Genomic DNA, 17,592 nt, shown 5'->3' on the forward strand with positions numbered 1-17,592 from the left:
ACCATCTCTAATGACCACTGTGGTGTTTATCCAACACTCTTCATGCATTTTCTCTTATGCTCATGCTGATTCAACTTTGTGATACAGACTTAATGTTGCTGATCAATTACATTTTGTTTTTGTCATTTGTTGAGTTGATTTCATTTTATTTTTCACTATCAAATGATTGAGTTGGTCAAAAAATGTTTGTAGTTTGAATAAAGATGTAATATTTTTTTTTTCTAATTTCAGGCAAAATGGTGCACTTCAAATAGTTATTCTTTGTTGCGAGTTGAGTCATATATCTTCTTTTTTGTTTGTTTTCTTTAACGTTAAAGGTACAATGTTATGCAGAGGTGTACTTATAACAATTGTATTGAGAAATGATGCCATTTATTGAAAGGTTTTCTTCTCACTGGGGGTGTGACAGAAAATAATTGCCTTTTATCAACCTGGAGACCCTGAAATCCTCTAGAGTACCTGCAGGTACACATCCATGTTGCTTTAATCTTGCAGGTACACCTCCATGTTGCTTTAATCCTGCAGGTACACCTCCATGTTGCTTTAGTCCTGCAGGTACACCTCCATGTTGCTTTAGTCCTGCAGGTACACCTCCATGTTGCTTTAATCCTGCAGGTACACCTCCATGTTGCTTTAATCCTGCAGGTACACCTCCATGTTGCTTTAATCCTGCAGGTACACCTCCATGTTGCTTTAACCCTGCAGGTACACCTCCATGTTGCTTTAACCCTGCAGGTACACCTCCATGTTGCTTTAATCCTGCAGGTACACCTCCATGTTGCTTTAGTCCTGCAGGTACACCTCCATGTTGCTTTAGTCCTGCAGGTACACCTCCATGTTGCTTTAATCCTGCAGGTACACCTCCATGTTGCTTTAATCCTGCAGGTACACCTCCATGTTGCTTTAATCCTGCAGGTACACCTCCATGTTGCTTTAATCCTGCAGGTACACCTCCATGTTGCTTTAACCCTGCAGGTACACCTCCATGTTGCTTTAACCCTGCAGGTACACCTCCATGTTGCTTTAACCCTGCAGGTACACCTCCATGTTGCTTTTATCCTGCAGGTACACGTCCACTACAGGTGATCTCATCCTGCATTCCACTTCCCCTTTTGTCTTTGTCTTCTCCAGCCCAACTGGATCTGGAAGAGCAGGAGAAGCAGCTGGCCGACACCCAAAAGACGTAAGTTTCTCAGCTTCTTCACCTCTGGTATAAACAATTCCTCTTATTCCATTCCAGGCTTACATAAGGCTCGCTTTCCTGCGTCAAAGCCCTGATTTGTGAGTTTGGAAGCGGCGAGCGCTGATAAATCCCAGCAAGCTTTAAGTGCCATATTCTCACAGGGAAAATAATCTCGCCGCTTTGTCAATATTTAGGGCTTCTGGGGGGAAGGTGCAGGCCGTGGTTCCGGGGGGCCTCGGTAGACGGGAGGCCCCCCGACCTGGTGCGGTGTTTATCTAAGAGGAGACAGCCTCAGCTCCAGGCTTCTGTTACGGCCGGCCAGGAATGTTCCGGCTGCACACTCCAAACAAAGCCGGCGTATTGATCCACTGCAAACTACTTTGCCATTTAACACTCTGACATGTGTCGTCCTGCCACACCACTTCTTCAAATGGATGGCCCTCCTAGCTCTCAACTAGGGCTGTACCGGTACTAGTATAGTATCGCCACACTAATCAATCAAAAACGGTACTATACTCTGTTTGAAAAGTACTAATGAATCATATTCAGTACTATACCCTGCTTGAAAAGTACTAATTAATCATATTCAGTACTATACTCTGCTTGAAAAGTACTAATGAATCATATTCAGTACTATACCCTGCTTGAAAAGTACTAATGAATCATATTCAGTACTATACTCTGTTTGAAAAATACTAATGAATCATATTCAGTACTATACTCTGCTTGAAAAGTACTAATGAATCATATTCAGTACTATACTCTGTTTGAAAAGTACTAATGAATCATATTCAGTACTATACTCTGTTTGAAAAGTACTAATGAATCATATTCAGTACTATACTCTGTTTGAAAAGTACTAATGAATCATATTCAGTACTATACTCTGCTTGAAAAGTACTAATGAATCATATTCAGTACTATACCCTGCTTGAAAAGTACTAATGAATCATATTCAGTACTATACTCTGTTTGAAAAGTACTAGTGAATCATATTCAGTACTATAATCTGTTTGAAAAGTACTAATGAATCATATTCAGTACTATACTCTGCTTGAAAAGTACTAATGAATCATATTCAGTACTATACTCTGCTTGAAAAGTACTAATGAATCATATTCAGTACTATAGTCTGCTTGAAAAGTACTAATGAATCATATTCAGTACTATACTCTGCTTGAAAAGTACTAATGAATCATATTCAGTACTATACTCTGTTTGAAAAGTACTAATTAATCATATTCAGTACTATACTCTGCTTGAAAAGTACTAATGAATCATATTCAGTACTATACCCTGCTTGAAAAGTACTAATGAATCATATTCAGTACTATACCCTGTTTGAAAAGTACTAATGAATCATATTCAGTACTATACCCTGCTTGAAAAGTACTAATGAATCATATTCAGTACTATACCCTGTTTGAAAAGTACTAATGAATCATATTCAGTACTATACTCTGTTTGAAAAATACTAATGAATCATATTCAGTACTATACCCTGCTTGAAAAGTACTAATGAATCATATTCAGTACTATACCCTGCTTGAAAAGTACTAATGAATCATATTCAGTACTATACCCTGTTTGAAAAGTACTAATGAATCATATTCAGTACTATACTCTGCTTGAAAAGTACTAATTAATCATATTCAGTACTATACCCTGTTTGAAAAGTACTAATTAATCATATTCAGTACTATACTCTGCTTGAAAAGTACTAATGAATCATATTCAGTACTATACTCTGCTTGAAAAGTACTAATGAATCATATTCAGTACTATACCCTGCTTGAAAAGTACTAATGAATCATATTCAGTACTATACCCTGTTTGAAAAATACTAATGAATCATATTCAGTACTATACTCTGCTTGAAAAGTACCGCTTCCCCAATGTTGTTTTACAAACATGACAGCGTTTTAGGAGCAGAGGAGCATGTTGGGCAGCGCACACACACAGAGTACTTACAAGCAGACACAATGTGTAGACAGAAAAGGGCTAATGGACGCATTTTGGTGTAAAAAGTGAAGATAAAGGTGGAGTTATAACACTGAAACACCCTCAGGAAGAGATGCTTTAAGACATGGCTAGCTTGCTAGCGGCTAACGTCCATCCGCAGTGTTTTAGCTACTTCTAAATCACTAATCCTGGTCTCCGTGGCCACAAATAAAGTAAGTTTCTTACAAGTAGCATTATCACTGGAGAACCAGGAATAGCTGAACATGCTTCACTACGCATCGTAGCTCACCAGCGATACTACTATGATTACAATGATATTTTTTATTGTTACAAAATCTTTTTTTCCTTCCTTCATATTATGTTTATAAAATCAGTAAATACGTCCCTGGACACATGAGGACTTTGAATATGACCATTGTATGATCCTGTAACTACTTGGTATCAGATCGACACCTAAATGTGTGGTATCATCCAAAACTAATGTCAAGTATCAAAGAAGAGAAGAATAAGTGATTATTACATTTGAACAGAAGTGTAGATAGAACATGTTAAAAGAGAAAATAAGCAGATATTAACAGTAAATGAACAAGTGGATTAATAATCAATTTTTACAGTTTGTCCCTCATAATGTGTAGAAAATAATAGGTGTATAAATGACACAATATGTTACTGCATAGACTAATTAGGAGTCTTTGTTTGTTTACTTACTACTAAAAGACAAGTTGTCTATTTTATTTAAGGACTAAATGACAATAATAAACATATGTTTCATGGTTGTGTCCTCAGGAAGCCAAATAAAAGGCAGAAAGGTATGAAGAGTGTTTTTACTTTTTAAAGGACGAAACATACACAATAAGGGTCGTGCCCCTGGACGTACATGAGAAGCTTCAGGCCCACTTAGCATCGCAAAAGAACAAGAACCAAGGTCGTAGCGTGAAGCTAGCAGAATAAACTGTCGCCAACACAACTTTTGCAAGGATTGGCAGGGTGAGATAGATGTATGAAGGGGAGTGATTAGTGGCGGCAGCAGGTGGGGACACCGATCAATAAACAGTCTTATCAGCGCAACACGAAAGTAAACACAAGGAAAGAGCGCTGAAACGGAAATAGACTCAATCCGAACAAGCATAAAAGCAAACATCCATCCATCCATCCATCTTCTTCCGCTTATCCGAGGTCGGGTCGCGGGGGCAGCAGCCTAAGCAGGGAAGCCCAGACTTCCCTCTCCCCAGCCACTTCGTCCAGCCCCTCCCGGGGGATCCCGAGGCGTTCCCAGGCCAGCCGGGAGACATAGTCTTCCCAACGTGTCCTGGGTCTTCCTCGTGGCCTCCTACCGGTCGGACATGCCCTAAACACCTCCTTAGGGAGGCGCTCGGGTGGCATCCTGACCAGATGCCCGAACCACCTCATCTGGCTCCTCTCCATGTGGAGGAGCAGCGGCTTTACTTTGAGCTCCCCCCGGATGACAGAGCTTCTCACCCTATCTCTAAGGGAGAGCCCCGCCACCCGGCGGAGGAAACTCATTTCGGCCGCTTGTACCCGTGATCTTGTCCTTTCGGTCATGACCCAAAGCTCATGACCATAGGTGAGGATGGGAACGTAGATCGACCGGTAAATCGAGAGCTTTGCCTTCCGGCTCAGCTCCTTCTTCACCACAACGGATCGATACAGCGTCCGCATTACTGAAGACGCCGCACCGATCCGCCTGTCGATCTCACGATCCACTCTTCCCTCACTCGTGAACAAGACTCCGAGGTACTTGAACTCCTCCACTTGGGGCAAGATCTCCTCCCCAACCCGAAGATGGCACTCCACCCTTTTCCGGGCGAGAACCATGGACTCGGACTTGGAGGTGCTGATTCTCATCCCAGTCGCTTCACACTCAGCTGCGAACCGATCCAGTGAGAGCTGAAGATCCTGGCCAGATGAAGCCATCAGGACCACATCATCTGCAAAAAGCAGAGACCTAATCCTGCAGCCACCAAACCGGATCCCCTCAACGCCTTGACTGCGCCTAGAAATTCTGTCCATAAAAGTTATGAACAGAATCGGTGACAAAGGGCAGCCTTGGCGGAGTCCAACCCTCACCGGAAACGTGTCCGACTTACTGCCGGCAATGCGAACCAAGCTCTGACACTGATCATACAGGGAGCGGACCGCCACAATCAGACAGTCCGAAACCCCATACTCTCTGAGCACTCCCCACAGGACTTCCCGAGGGACACGGTCGAATGCCTTCTCCAAGTCCACAAAGCACATGTAGACTGGTTGGGCAAACTCCCATGCACCCTCAAGGACCCTGCCGAGAGTATAGAGCTGGTCCACAGTTCCACGACCAGGACGAAAACCACACTGTTCCTCCTGAATCCGAGGTTCGACTATCCGGCGTAGCCTCCTCTCCAGTACACCTGAATAGACCTTACCGGGAAGGCTGAGGAGTGTGATCCCACGATAGTTAGAACACACCCTCCGGTTCCCCTTTTTAAAGAGAGGAACCACCACCCCGGTCTGCCAATCCAGAGGTACTGCCCCCGATGTCCACATGAACATGAAATGTTTAACTCATACAGACCAAAACAGAGAATGCTTTTTAAGAGTAGTGAAAGGAGTTTTCTGGAAATGTGGCCTTTATATCAGTTAGTGGAATAATCCTGGTATACATGTTTCATTCATTAGGAGTTGCAGCATCTGTTTCTGCTTTTTAAAACTACCAATACATGTGTTAAAAACAATCTGTTTGCCTGCGGTTGCATTGTACTTGAAATGTTCTTTAAATGTTCTTTATATGTTCTTTGATATGTTCTTTAAATGTTCTTTAAATGTTCTTTAAATGTTCTTTGATATGTTCGGCATCCCAAGATGAGCGCTGACGTTCTGCCCGACGTTCAAGTGTCGCAATAAACGTCTTGTTCATGTGTAACACTGTGTAACATTCTGGACTGGAAGGTGATGTTTTTCTCTTTCTACTTTGTCAGCTTCTTGGAGTTGAGCGTGTCCTTCTCGGTCAAAGCCAAAGCCGGCGAGAAGGAGGTCTCTCCCAACACCGTCTTCAGCATCTGGCACCAGTTCTCCACCGACTTCAAAGAGCAGTGGAAGAAGCAGAATAAGCTGATGTTGAAGGAGCGGTGAGTCAAATGATCACGCTCACGCTAGCTATTAGCATTAGCAACTTCTTAGTGTGCTGTTCGTTGATATTCCACCAATCAATCTTGCTTAGCTTACTTTATTTGGGTCAGTTTTCTACTTTACTCTGTGTTCTCCGACCAAATGAAGAGAAATGAATTCATGTTTAAACCGCTAGCTACAGTAGCGATCAATCTGATTGGAAATGGAGATACTGTAGATGTATGTAAATAAACATTTTAATTACCGTATTTTCCGCACTATTAGCCGCACCTAAAAAACACAAATTTACTCAAAAGCTGACAGTGCGGCTTTTAACCCGGTGCGCCTTATATATGGATTAATATTACGATTCATTTTCATAAAGTTTCGATCTCGCAACTACGGTAAACAGCCGCCATCTTTTTTCCCGGTAGAACAGGAAGCGCTTCTTCTTCTATGGTAAGCAACCGCCAAGGTAAGCACCCGCCCCCATAGAACAGGAAGCGCTTCTTCTTCTACTGTAAGCAACCACCCGCCCCCGGAAGAAGAAGAAGCGCGCGGATTTTCGTTTCATTTCCTTTGTGTGTTTACATCTGTAAAGACCAGACCACAAAATGGCTCCTACTAAGCGACACGCGTATAACGCAGAATTTAAACTTAAGGCAATAAGTCATGCCGAAGAACACGGAAATAGAGCGGCAGCAAGAGAATATAACATAAATGAATCAATGGTGCGTAGGTGGAGGAAGCAAGAAGATGACCTGCGCCAGGTAAAGAAGACAAAACAGAGTTTCCGAGGGAACAAAGCAAGATGGCTACTGTTGGAGGACAAACTCGAACAGTGGGTTGTTGAGCAGAGAGCAGCAAGCAGAAGTGTCAGCACCATCACTATTCGAATGAAGGCAACAGCGCTAGCAAGCGAACTTCACCTGGATGATTTTAAAGGTGGTGCTTCTTGGTGTTTCCGGTTCATGAAAAGACGCAATCTCTCCATCCGCACACGGACTACTATTTCACAGCAACTGCCTAAAGACTTTCAAGAAAAGCTGGCTACTTTCCGTGCATATTGTAAAAACAAGATAGCTGAAAAAAAGATCCGGCCAGAGCACATTATCAACATGGACGAGGTTCCACTGACTTTTGATATTCCTGTGAACCGCACTGTGGATACAACGGGAGCACGTACGGTGAATATTCGCACCACAGGGAATGAGAAGTCATCCTTCACTGTGGTTCTAGCTTGCCATGCTAATGGCCAGAAACTTCCACCCATGGTGATATTCAAAAGGAAGACCTTGCCAAAAGAGACCTTTCCAGCAGACGTCATCATAAAAGCTAACTCGAAGGGATGGATGGATGAAGAAAAGATGAGCGAGTGGTTAAGGGAAGTTTACGCGAAGAGGCCGGGTGGCTTTTTTCACGCAGCTCCGTCCATGTTGATATACGACTCCATGCGCGCCCACATCACAGATGGTGTCAAAAAACAAGTGAAGCACACAAATACAACACTCGCCGTCATTCCGGGTGGATTAACCAAAGAACTCCAACCGCTGGATATTGGTGTCAACAGGGCATTCAAATCACGACTGCGAACGGCGTGGGAACAGTGGATGACCGAAGGCGAACACACCTTCACTAAGACAGGGAGACAGCGCCGGACGACATACGCCAACATCTGCCAGTGGATCGTAAATGCCTGGGCAGATATTTCGGTCACAACTGTGGTCCGAGCTTTCCGGAAGGCAGGATTCACAGAACTGCTGGACAACAGTGACACTGACTCCGATGACTTCGACGAGACGGAACCGGCCATTTTGGACCCCACATTTGCCCAACTTTTCAATTCGGACACCGAAGACGAAGAATTCGAGGGATTTACGAATGAAGAATAACTTCAGAAAGTGAGCGTGATGTTTATTTTGCGTGTTGTGACATTAACGTTCGAGCAACATTATGTTGCTATTGCTCTGCACTATTTTGAATTTTACTATGTTTGTGATTGCACATTTGCGTACATTTTGGGACAGAGTTGTTAGAACGCTGGTTTTTAATATATTATTAAAGTTTGACTGACCTATCTGACTGTTTTTTTGACATTCCTTTAGCGCAGTTAGATGCGGCTTACAACACGGGGCGGCTTATAGGTGGACAAAGTTTTGAAATATGCCGTTCATTGAAGGCGCGGCTTATAACACAGGGCGCCTTATGGTGCGGAAAATACGGTAGATGATATCGTCTCTTTCCCGTACATAACTTACAGAAGCGTAGGCAAAAATACTACAGTAAATAACGGTGAGTTACGCAAACAATATTATCACGCTAACTGACGCTAGCTGTCTCCCTCTAACAAGCATTATTGGTAACTTCTTAGTGAGTTTGTAATTGTTTTATCTAATTCCTTTTACTGTACAACTTGTTTTTCTTATTCAGATAGACATTTTAATTTGATGAAGTATTCTTGTCAATTTAGTGGGAGTCCGTTGAAAAAAAATGTAATTGCTGTAGTAAGCTAACAGCTAGCTACTAGCAATCAATCTGCTTTCAAATTGAGATGAGTTTATGTAAATAATCATTTAATTAGTTGACATCGGCCCTTTGCCGTAAAAAAGTTTCAGAGTGGCGCATGCAAAATGATTGCCATAAATAGCGGTGAGTTACACAAATGTGCAATATTATTATGCTAATGTTAGTTGCAATAACAAGCACCATTGGCTTATATTAACTTCTTGGTGAGTTTGTTGTTGTTGAACTAATTCAACTTACTGTCTGACTTCCTATTCAAACAGCCATTTTTATTTTATTAAGCATATGCAAAATGATGACAGTAACTAGCAATGAGTTAGGCAATATCACACTGATGCTAGCTGCCTTCCAGCACTTTTGCTTTGTATTACCTTCTTAGTTACTCTGTTAGTTGTTTAACCAATTCACCCTTACTGTCCAACTTACATCCATCGTCTTCCGCTTATCCGAGGTCGGGTCGCGGGGGCAGCAGCCTAAGCAGGGAAGCCCAGACTTCCCTCTCCCCAGCCACTTCGTCCAGCTCCTCCCGGGGGATCTCGAGGCGTTCCCAGGCCAGCCGGGAGACATAGTCTTCCCAACGTGTCCTGGGTCTTCCCCGTGGCCTCCTACCGGTCGGACGTGCCCTAAACACCTCCCGAGGGAGGCGATCGGGTGGCATCCTGACCAGATGCCCGAACCACCTCATCTGGCTCCTCTCGATGTGGAGGAGCAGCGGCTTTACTTTGAGCTCCCCCCGGATGACAGAGCTTCTCACCCTATCTCTAAGGGAGAGCCCTGCCACCCGGCGGAGGAAACTCATTTCGGCCGCTTGTACCCGTGATCTTGTCCTTTCGGTCATAACCCAAAGCTCATGACCATAGGTGAGGATGGGAACGTAGATCGACCGGTAAATTGAGAGCTTTGCCTTCCGGCTCAGCTCCTTCTTCACCACAACGGATCGATACAGCGTCCGCATTACTGAAGACGCCGCACCGATCCGCCTGTCGATCTCACGATCCACTCTTCCCTCACTCGTGAACAAGACTCCGAGGTACTTGAACTCCTCCACTTGGGGCAGGGTCTCCTCCCCAACCCGAAGATGGCATTCCACCCTTTTCCGGGCGAGAACCATGGACTCGGACTTGGAGGTACTGATTCTCATCCCAGTCGCTTCACACTTGGCTGCGAACCGATCCAGCGAGAGCTGAAGATCCTGGCCAGATGAAGCCATCAGGACCAAATCATCTGCAAAAAGCAGAGACCTAATCCTGCAGCCACCAAACCAGATCCCCTCAACGCCTTGACTGCGCCTAGAAATTCTGTCCATAAAAGTTATGAACAGAATGGGTGACAAAGGGCAGCCTTGGCGGAGTCCAACCCTCACTGGAAACGTGTCCGACTTACTGCCGGCAATGCGGACCAAGCTCTGACACTGATCATATAGGGAGCGGACCGCCAAAATCAGACAGTCCGATACCCCATACTCTCTGAGCACTCCCCACAGGACTTCCCGAGGGACACGGTCGAATGCCTTCTCCAAGTCCACAAAGCACATGTAGACTGGTTGGGCAAACTCCCATGCACCCTCAAGGACCCTGCCGAGAGTATAGAGCTGGTCCACAGTTCCACGACCAGGACGAAAACCACACTGTTCCTCCTGAATCCGAGGTTCGACTATCCGGCGTAGCCTCCTCTCCAGTACACCTGAATAGACCTTACCGGGAAGGCTGAGGAGTGTGATCCCACGATAGTTAGAACACACCCTCCGGTTCCCCTTCTTAAAGAGAGGAACCACCAACCCCGGTCTGCCAATCCAGAGGTACCGCCCCCGATGTCCACGCGATGCTGCAGAGTCTTGTCAACCAAGACAGCCCTTGTCAATTTGGTGGGAGTCAGTTGAAAAAATCCATAAATTGCTTTAGTAAGCGAACAGCTCGCTACTAGCAAACACTCCACTTTCAAATTGAGAGGAGTTTATGTAAATACACTTTTGAAGTAGTTGACATCGGCTCTTTCAAGTGCAATACTTTCTATTCTATTAGGGTTACAGTGGCTTAGGCAAAACGACTAAGTAGCGGTGAGTTCCACAGACATGCAATATTATCACGCTAATGCTAGCTGCCTTCCATTAACAAGCACTATTGTCTTATATGAACTTCTTAGTGAGTTAGTTATTTGTTTAAGCAATTCATCTTACTGTATAACTTGATTTTCTTATTGAAATAGCTACTTTAATTAGATGTTCTTGTCAATTTTGTGAGAGTCCATTTAAAAAATCTATAAATTGCTTTAGTAAGCTAGCTACTAGCTATCAATCTGCTTTGAAATAGACACGACTTTATGTAAATAAACCCTTTTAATGAAATGATGTCAGCTCTTACATTACCTGTACATAAGTTTTAAAGTGGTGTATGCAAAATGAAATATCATCACGCTAATGCCTTCCATTAACAAGCACATTTTAAGTTGTATTTACTTGGTAGTGAGTGAGTTAGGGTTAGACTTAGACTTAGACAAACTTTAATGATCCACAAGGGAAATTGTTCAACTTGGTTGTTTCATCTTTGATTTGAACTGACATTTCTTAATCAAGTAGCCATCTCCGGGTTGGGGAGGAGATCTTGCCCCAAGTGGAGGAGTTCAAGTACCTCGGAGTCTTGTTCACGAGTGAGGGAAGAGTGGATGGTGAGATCGACAGGCGGATCGGTGCGGCGTCTTCAGTAATGCGGACGCTGTATCGATCCGTTGTGGTGAAGAAGGAGCTGAGCCGGAAGGCAAAGCTCTCGATTTACCGGTCGATCTACGTTCCCATCCTCACCTATGGTCATGAGCTTTGGGTCATGACCGAAAGGACAAGATCACGGGTACAAGCGGCCCAAATGAGTTTCCTCCGCCGAGTGGCGGGCCTCTCCCTTAGAGATAGGGTGAGAAGCTCTGTCATTCGGGGGGAGCTCAAAGTAAAACCGCTGCTCCTCCACATGGAGAGGAGCCAGATGAGGTGGTTCGGGCATGTGGTCAGGATGCCACCCGAACGCCTCCCTAGGAAGGTGTTTCGGGCACATCCGACCGGTAGGAGGCCACGGGGAAGACCCAAGACACGCTGGGAAGACTATCTCTCCCGGCTGGCCTGGGAACGCCTCGGGATCCCCCGGGAGGAGCTGGACGAAGTGGCTGGGGAGAGGGAAGTCTGGGCTTCCCTGCTTAGGCTGCTGCCCCCGCGACCCGACCTCGGATAAGCGGAAGAAGATGGATGGATGGATGGTAGCCATTTCCATTTTATTAGGTGTTCTTCTCAATTTGGTATGAGTCTTTGATTGATTGAGACTTTTATTAGTAGGTTGCACAGTACAGTACATATTCCGTACAATTGACCACTAAATGGTAACACCCCAATAAGTTTTTTACACTTGTTTAAGTCGGGGTCCACGTTAATCAATTCATGGTTGTCCATTAAAACAACATCCATAATTGCTTTAACTAGCTTTAGCTATTATTAGATTCCACTAGAGGTGAAAATGCATTTAAGTCAATAAAGTATGCATATAAACATACTTTGTATTAAAAAAGGTCCAAACTTTATTTTGTTGACCTTTTCCTCCCTTGATGTTCCAACATTAGAAATGTTGGCCCAAGCCTCTGGTGGATCAGCTGCTAGTCCATGTGGTGTGTTCTGGAGATGCTATCACAGCCATGACATCAAATGGTGCTCCTCAGCCTTGTAATGAAAAGAAGACACTTGGCTGCAAGAGCTGAGATGAACACAGCGATTAGAGAAAGAGCTGAGATGAACACAGCGATTAGAGAAAGCAAATTGCTCCATGATGTTTGCCACAGGAAGATTTGAAGGTTGAGATATCTTCAGAGAAGACCCAGAAGTTGACAAATGTGCAAACATCAACTCTTTGCCCTGAGCACCTCACTGAGTGTGTGGTGTGCTTGGTGGAGGTTGACTGAGTGTGTGGTGTGCTTGGTGGAGGTTGACTGAGTGTGTGGTGTGCTAGGTGGAGGTTGACTGAGTGTGTGGTGTGCTTGGTGGAGGTTGACTGAGTGTGTGGTGTGCTTGGTGGAGGTTGACTGAGTGTGTGGTGTGCTTGGTGGAGGTTGACTGAGTGTGTGGTGTGCTTGGTGGAGGTTGACTGAGTGTGTGGTGTGCTTGGTGGAGGTTGACTGAGTGTGTGGTGTGCTAGGTGGATGTTGACTGAGTGTGTGGTGTGCTTGGTGGAGGTTGACTGAGTGTGTGGTGTGCTAGGTGGAGGTTGACTGAGTGTGTGGTGTGCTAGGTGGAGGTTGACTGAGTGTGTGGTGTGCTAGGTGGAGGTTGACTGAGTGTGTGGTGTGCTAGGTGGAGGTTGACTGAGTGTGTGGTGTACTTGGTGGAGGTTGACTGAGTGTGTGGTGTGCTAGGTGGAGGTTGACTGAGTGTGTGGTGTGCTTGGTGGAGGTTGACTGAGTGTGTGGTGTGCTTGGTGGAGGTTGACTGAGTGTGTGGTATGCTTGGTGGAGGTTGACTGAGTGTGTGGTATGCTTGGTAGAGGTTGACTGAGTGTGTGGTGTGCTTGGTGGAGGTTGACTGAGTGTGTGGTGTGCTAGGTGGAGGTTGACTGAGTGTGTGGTGTGCTTGGTGGAGGTTGACTGAGTGTGTGGTGTGCTTGGTGGAGGTTGACTGAGTGTGTGGTGTGCTAGGTGGAGGTTGACTGAGTGTGTGGTGTGCTTGGTGGAGGTTGACTGAGTGTGTGGTGTGCTTGGTGGAGGTTGACTGAGTGTGTGGTGTGCTTGGTGGAGGTTGACTGAGTGTGTGGTGTGCTTGGTGGAGGTTGACTGAGTGTGTGGTGTGCTTGGTGGAGGTTGACTGAGTGTGTGGTGTGCTTGGTGGAGGTTGACTGAGTGTGTGGTGTGCTTGGTGGAGGTTGACTGAGTGTGTGGTGTGCTTGGTGGAGGTTGACTGAGTGTGTGGTGTATTCTCATGATACATGACATGATGTAGAGTGCGTGGTGTGTTTCAGGCTGAAGATGGCGGAGGAGTGTTTCAGACAGGCCAAGGAGAAGAGCTCCTACAATGTGAAAGCCAAACATGCAACAGGAATAGTAAGTCATCATCAGTCTGCTTCCCTCATGCACTGGTTGCTAGTTGAAGTATTTGTTTGTTTGTTTGTGCTCCACAGAAAGCCAAGCTGGTGCAGAAGATGTAGAACAGAGAAGACTAATCAGATGTAGAAGAGAGAAGACTAATCAGATGTAGAACAGAGAAGACTAATCAGATGTAGAACAGAGAAGACTAATCAGATGTAGAACAGAGAAGACTAATCAGATGTAGAACAGAGAAGACTAATCAGATGTAGAAGAGAGAAGACTAATCAGATGTAGAACAGAGAAGACTAATCAGATGTAGAACAGAGAAGACTAATCAGATGTAGAAGAGAGAAGACTAATCAGCTCAAGTACAATCAGACATTTTCAGCAAACATTATATTCTCTTTTTTTCTTTTCTTGAATGGATGGAAGAATGTTTCTTTATTATGACAAGTTGGAGGAGAGGAATGCTCTCTGGCAGCACTTATTGAATTATGACTTGCAGGAGACTAACTTAAGCCGAGGGGATTAAATGGAGATGCCAGAAAATGCTCTCTGCCAATTTGTAGCAGCGCTGTGCAGGCTGTATTTTATAAGTCATACAGAGTGGAGACCACGCTCTCTCTTTATAGTCTGGTCTGGTTCACCTTCTTCAACAGGCAGGTACAGACATCCTTCACAGTGCCTTAACACACACACACACACACACACACACACACACACACACACACACACACACACACACACACACACACACACACACACACACACACACAGACTTGACAAATGAGTGATGTGCAACATGAACTTTAGAGACATCGTTTGCAATTGTCTTGCTTTCTCATCATCAACCTCACTCTGGAAGCAGCGCCACTCTGCTCCTCCTGGACTGTTTTCTCTTCCCCTAAACAAAGTCCACCTTCTTAAAGGGGAACTGCACTTTTTTTGGAATGTTGCCTATCATTCACAATCTTTATGAGAGACAAGAACGCACATCTTTTTTTTCAAAAGATTTTAAAGATGATAAACGCTTGAAAGATGTGACTAATGAGTCATCGTTGTAGTCTTCAAAGTCTCTAAAACAACTTCATCAATGTTTTATATATATATATATATATATATATATATATATATATATATATATATATATATATATATATATATATATATATATATAAGGAAGCCTTCATCACATTGAAGGACCACAAACCCAACTTCGCAAATAACCCAACATGCCGACTAATAAACCCAACTAAATCTGAAATAGGAAAAATCAGCAAAATAATCCTGGACAGAGTCAACACAAAAATCAAGGACAAAACACCACTCAACCAATGGAGAAATACAGCAGCAGTAATCAAATGGTTCAACAACATCCAAGACAAACAACAGCACAACTTTATCTCCTTTGATATCGAAGAATTTTACCCTTCCATCACGCAAGACCTACTGACTCAAGCACTAGACTTCGCCTCAGACTACGACTCAATCACAGGCAACGAAAGAAACATCATCATCCACGCAAAAAACTCCATTCTCATCCACAACAGTACACCATGGCAAAAAAAGAACAATGCAACATTTGACGTCACTATGGGAAGTTTTGACGGAGCAGAAACGTGTGAACTCGTTGGGAGTTTCCTCCTCTCCCAGCTCGCTAGCCTCAATCTGAACCTTGGTATTTACCGTGATGACGGACTGGCAGTGTGTCGCGCCTCGCCAAGGAGCAGCGAGAATACCAAGAAGCGCATATGCCAAATTTTCAAAGAGAACGGCCTACGGATCACGATTGAAGCCAACAAGCAAACCGTCAACTTCCTTGACGTCACTTTCAACCTGAGAAATAACAGCTACCAACCATTCACGAAACCCAACACAACACTCCAATACGTGCACCATGACAGCAACCACCCACCCACCACCACGAAAAGAATACCTACCGGAATCAATAAAAGGCTATCGATGCTGTCATCTAACAAAGCTGAATTTGACCAAGCAACCCCCCCGTACCAAAAAGCCCTTGATGAAAGCGGATACAATTTCACCCTCACCTATGAACCCACGCCAGGAAACCAGCCAAAAAAGAACAGAAAACGAAACGACATCATCTGGTACAACCCCCCATACAGCAAAAACGTCTCAACTAACATTGGACACAAATTCCTCAATCTGATCGACAAACACTTTCCCAAAGACAACACCCTAAGATAAGTATTCAACAAGAACAACATTAAATTGAGCTACAGCTGTATGAACAATATACGACAAATCATCTCAAACCACAACAAAACAATTGCAAATGAGCCGTCGGCCCCCAGACAGAGCGACTCCAAAACCAACAAAGACTGTAACTGTCGAAAGAAACCTGATTGCCCTCTCAACGGGGGGTGCTTACAAACATCAGTTGTCTACCAATCTAAGGTAATACGCAAGGACATTAACACATCCGACACATATGTAGGATTAACCGAGGGAGAATTCAAAACCAGATGGAACAATCACAAGGCTTCTTTCAGGAACCAAAACCTGCGAAATACCACAGAACTCAGCAAACACATTTGGGACCTCAAAGACAATAATGTTGAATATTCAATAACATGGCAAATTCTTGCATCCAGCACACCTTACAATAGTGGTAATAAAAGATGCAACCTATGCTTGAAAGAGAAACTGTTTATTATTTACCGTCCAGACCTGTCATTCCTCAACAAGCGCAGCGAAATTGTAACAGCATGCCGCCACAGACGGAAACACCTCCTAGGTAACACATGAGCCAATCACCACGCCCCTACGCCAGCCTGTACCCACCCACTCTGTGCCCTATATAAACCATGGTATGTGAATGTTCCCATTAAAATCTCCTGATGATTGAGGGTACCCCCCCCTCATGAAACAGGCCTGTAGAGATGAAATAGTCTTGTGATTTTTTTTCCCACACATACATATATTGCGCTCTACTACGGTATCGAGCACTATTTTTTGGATAACCTTATTAAGACATATATATATATATATATATATATATATATATATATATATATATATATATATAATGTAGTATCAGACACCTTCATAACAATATGTAATATGTACAATATACACACTGCAAGTATATATATAATGTAGTAACAGACACCTTCATAACAATATGTAATATGTACAATATACACACTGCAAGTATATATATAATGTAGTAACAGACACCTTCATAACAATATGTAATATGTACAATATACACACTGCAAGTATATATATAATGTAGTAACAGACACCTTCATAACAATATGTAATATATACAATATTTACCCTATTTTGATAATTTCTGAGACTGATTTTTTCTTCGCATTGATGTCTGTTCCCATAGCAACGCACGTCTGACTTCTGCCAACATGTGTGTTTCTACTTCCGGAATCAAACACGAGTGTGTTGTAATCATGGCAGACTTGGTACCAAACAACAAAGATGACTATTTTTGGAAAAATGAGGATTTACTACCTTATCTTTTTGAAGCTGAATACATAGAGGATGAACTGCTGCTTATAGAAGCCAGCAGGAAGGAAGAGTGAGACGTTGGAGCAGACAGAAGCCAGGAGAGAGAGATGAAAGTGATTTTGATGCAATAATATGAAACTTGGAGACTAGCTATTTAGACATAAATGGAGTGCTAAAACAGCTGGACCAGACGTACAAGTGTCCATGGAGTGAGTCACTTTAATATTGATCATGATACACATCATGTGTGTTATTACAACTACACTGCATACACTGTC

At 43.8% G+C, this 17,592-nt stretch overlaps 1 protein-coding gene across 1 annotated transcript in view; it reads left to right on the top strand.

The window, feature by feature from the left end:
* fmn2a (formin 2a) overlaps positions 1-14,903 on the top strand; it is a 157,503-nt gene extending 142,600 nt beyond the window's left edge. Inside the window, exons 14-17 of the mRNA XM_061925252.1 lie at positions 1,132-1,183; positions 6,121-6,270; positions 13,756-13,837; positions 13,915-14,903. Of these exons, the coding sequence (XP_061781236.1) occupies positions 1,132-1,183; positions 6,121-6,270; positions 13,756-13,837; positions 13,915-13,941 (311 nt within the window). The 3' untranslated portion in view covers positions 13,942-14,903. The remainder of the gene's footprint in view (positions 1-1,131; positions 1,184-6,120; positions 6,271-13,755; positions 13,838-13,914) is intronic.
* Positions 14,904-17,592: the final 2,689 nt, after the last annotated feature.

Source organism: Nerophis lumbriciformis, linkage group LG02 (assembly GCF_033978685.3).
Source record: "Nerophis lumbriciformis linkage group LG02, RoL_Nlum_v2.1, whole genome shotgun sequence".
NCBI lineage: Eukaryota > Metazoa > Chordata > Actinopteri > Syngnathiformes > Syngnathidae > Nerophis > Nerophis lumbriciformis.